The 3,806-nt window shown below is 57.5% G+C and overlaps 1 protein-coding gene across 1 annotated transcript; it reads right to left on the bottom strand.

Moving 5' to 3' along the window:
• Positions 1 to 1,115: 1,115 nt before the first annotated feature.
• TMEM121 (transmembrane protein 121) lies at positions 1,116 to 2,054 on the bottom strand (the record flags this gene model as incomplete). The annotated part of the gene is made up of 1 exon (XM_084266509.1): positions 1,116 to 2,054. One exon carries the CDS (start codon positions 2,052 to 2,054, stop codon positions 1,116 to 1,118), a length of 939 nt encoding a protein of 312 aa, XP_084122635.1.
• Positions 2,055 to 3,806: the final 1,752 nt, after the last annotated feature.

The following is a 3,806-nucleotide window of genomic DNA, read 5'->3' as shown; positions in this document are numbered from 1 at the left end:
GCAGCCGGCCGAGCCCCACCCCTGCACCGTGCACGCCAGTGGAGGAGAGCCGGGCCTGTCCCCGGGCCTACCCGCTGCCTGGGGCAGCACATCCTCCAGGATCTTTTTTGGGTTGGGGGTTTTTTTTTTGCTTTTTTTTTGAAATATTTTATTTTAAAAATATAGTAGCTGTGGAAAGCAGCCCTCTTTATAAACGCTCGATGCCGGAGTGAAACGCATCGTCACCATCCTTATTACGAAGCCCTCCTGGGCACCGCTGCCTGCCTGCAGCATGGCTGGGGGGTTGCACCGGTTGCTGCAGACAGGGAGGCGTGCAACGGCGGGGGGGGGAGAGAGAGACACCCTTCTAAAAATAGAAATATTGTGCTGAGTTGTTTGGAGTGAATGAAATACATAAAACACCAGCATTAGATTAGCTTTAGCTCGTCAAATATTGCTCCCAGGAGAGTCAGCGTCGTGCGCTGGTGGAGGCGCAGTGCCCCTCACCCTGGGGTGGAGGAGCTGTGCCAGCTCCCCGGCCCTGCTCCCCGCTGCAGGGCTTGCTGCTCTCACCCACCACCAACCACAAGGACACTGGTCCCCAGGGCAGCTCAGGAGCCCCCCGGGAGCTGCTATAAATAGGAAACTGTAAACACAACCATTGGAGAGAAGAGACATCTACGATCACAGGGTTTACTGGTTCAAACGTCCTACCCTCCCCCCCTAATCCATACACCTGTGCCCCTGTCCCCACTCCATAAAAAGGTCTCCAGTAACAAAATCTTCATTCCAGGCTTGGAGTAAAGGTGAGGTGCTTGAGGATTAGAAAGGGACATGGCAACCTTAGCAGTCTTTGCTTGGGAGAGGCGAAGGTGGCAGGAGGGAGAGGGTTAGCTGCTTCGGGTCCTTTGCAAGTTCATTTGGTTTGTCTGGAGGACTCCTAGGGTTATACCTGAGATGAAGACGTCTAGGGGACACTCCATAGCTCAATTAAAACGTGGTTGGTGTTTTGTGCCTAGAAGAGCCCTCACTGCCGGGATTTGTCTGTCGTGCTTGCCCCGTGCAGCGAGAGAGCTGCATCCCTCCTCCGCTCAGCACGGGGCTATCTGAACCAATGCTCAGCTGGGGGTGATCCCTCATGTGTCAAGGATCTCACTGGTGGGCGACGGCTCATGGGGGATTCCCTGTGTGCTGTGGATGGTCTGGTTGTGGGAGAGGGAGTTCTGTTGGAGCTCCAGGGCAATGGCATTCTGGGGGAACTCTTTCACCTGCCGCTTGTACTCAAGGAAGGTGCACGCCTTGGTGGCGATCGCGATGATGTTCTTGCCGATAAAGATGGTGGAGACCCTGCTGTCTTGGAATAAGACCATGTTGATGGCCCGGATGAAGATGGTGACGATGTTAATGGTGACCAGGCTGAGGACAGGGTAGAGCATCATTTTTTGCGGGGCAATGTGCTCCCCTTGCATGCTGATCTCACTGAGGGACACGCAAGGCAGGATCAGGAGGAGTATGTAGCAGTAGAAGAACATGAGCCCCTCTGCCCAGATGGGCAGGCCGGTCCTGTGTGGCTCCCACAGGTTGGCCTGGATGTCCAAGATATCCAGCAGGTCAAGGGCTACCCAGAAGAGGCGTCCCCGCAAGTCCTCTTTCTTCCGAAAGGTCCGTATGTACTCCATGCTGTCCAAGGCCACCAGCACCAGGTAGAGCCCCGGCACACAGATGGAGAGGAGTAGGGTCAAGGCTTTCCTGGCCACGGTCTCCAGGTTCTTCTTGTCCGCTTTGTAATTCTGAAAGATGAAATACAGCTTGATCTCCAGCACAAAGATGTAGAGGAACCACAGGATCATGGCATAGCCCCTCTTGGCTGTCTTCACCTCAGCCCCCACCCACACCGCCACATAGCGCAGCACAATGAGGAAGCAGATGTCCCCCACCAGCACGATGATGCAGACGCCAATCTTGCGGGGCCCCTGGTTCTGCTCCACCAGGTAGGCGTCCATGAAGGCCATGCTGGTCATGATGACGATGGTGGTCAGACAGACGTGGCGCTTGTCGGGCGGTGGCAGCACCATGGTGAGACAAGAGACCCTCCCTCTGCGCCGGCACTAGGGGAGCAGTCCTGCCGGCAGCGGGGCACAGGGGGACATCCACAGCAAGCCCCAAGACCAAGGGCTGCTCCGTTCCCTGGCCCCAGGAAGAGGTCCCCAGAGGAGCAGCGGTTCAGCTGGTGGCACTGCTATCCTGGGCTCTGGGCTGCCCCTGCAGACCTTGTCCCCAGCTCTTCACCCTTTGCTGGCCGTGCCCTGCAAGCACCACGGTTCTGCCCCTGGCCCCGGGCTGGCCGAGCAGCCCAACCCCAGGCAGCCTCTGCCACCAGCAGCCAGGGCTCACAGAGGTGCTGGGCCTCCTGGAGGGATGTCCCTCCTCTGTGGCAGGGCTGCCATTGTTGTCAGGCTCTCCAGAGATCCCACAGCACTACTGCAGCTCCGGGACCCAAATCCCAGTATGGATGCCTGGAAATGCGTTGTCAGGCAGACCTGGCGGCAGGGCAGGAAGGGCAACTCTCCTCTTCCCAGTGAGACCACACGCTGCTGTGTGTCTGGGGGTCCCGCCGTATCCTCAGAGGGAACCGCCTTCACGCCTATCCCCGCGGTGCTGTGCCGTGCTCCTGCTGCACCCTGCTGTACGTGCACCCCTTCATCCCTGGAAAAGACAGCAGAGAATGGGAATTAGGGTCCCTCCATTTCCTGACCAGGGGACAGCAAGGATGAGAGACTCCCCCAACTCCCACCACATCATAGCATGAGCCAGACTCCCGGCAGGCACCGTCCCAGTGCTGAGGCACCCACTGCTGCGCCCTCTGCACAGCTTAATGCAAACCAGCTTTTTATCAGGGCTGAATTCAGCCTGGGGGGTCCTGCATGGAAACATGGTGTGCTGTCCTTATGCCAGCAAAACGCTTGGGTAAGCCCAAGCCCTGGGTGCTCCTGCAAAGAAGGCAGGACCACCATCCAGGTGGAGACAGGCAGGTCTGCATGTACCCCATAACAAACTCCTGCTGGGGCCATGGTACCCCCAGCTCCAGGTGTCCTGGCCTGGCTGTGTCTTGGCTGCAGCGGGGAGAAGGACCCCCATGCTCTGTGGAGGTCCTAGCCTGGGAGCGATCTGTAAATCCATAGCCTTGGGGTTTCACCAGGTCCTGAGGAGGGGAATGCTCAGCTTCACCAGCACCCGTCATGGAAAAGACATCATGGGAGACCACATCTGGATGATGCAGCCCAGCTGCTGGGTCTGCGAACACTTTTTACCCAGCCTGCCAGGCTTAGGCTGAGCCTACACCTGGATGTGGATGTCTGTGAAGGTTCTGAGCTGAACCTCACACACGCACACAGTTTGGCTGCCCATCCCCTGCAGCTGGGGACAGCCCTGCTTGCAGGAGAGGGACCGGGACTACCTAGGGAGAGCCCCAGGAGCTCCTGGAGGGACTCAGTGTCAGATCCTGCCCAGGACTCAGTGACACTGGTTCTGCTCCCCACCAGCTGACCTGAGGACACACACAAAGCTCATCTTTTAGGGAGAGAGGTAGAGGTGGAGGTGGAAGGGAAGAAGCCAAGCCTAAGGAATAGTCAGCCATTGAAAACCTGCCCTACTTCACCAGGGGAAGCATATTGCAGCTGCTTACGTTTATGGGACCTTATTTAAATAAAAGCTGGATTCTCCCCTGCTTCAGGGAGAGAAGAACAACAAAGAAGATGAAGTGGGCCGCCAGATGAGTCAGAGCCAGCCCCGACCTGTGCCTGAGTAGGCAGACACCAAGGATGCTT

The sequence above is a fragment of the Gallinula chloropus genome (assembly GCF_964237585.1).
Source record: "Gallinula chloropus genome assembly, chromosome: 6".
NCBI lineage: Eukaryota > Metazoa > Chordata > Aves > Gruiformes > Rallidae > Gallinula > Gallinula chloropus.
This window is presented reverse-complemented; position numbering and strand designations above follow the sequence as displayed.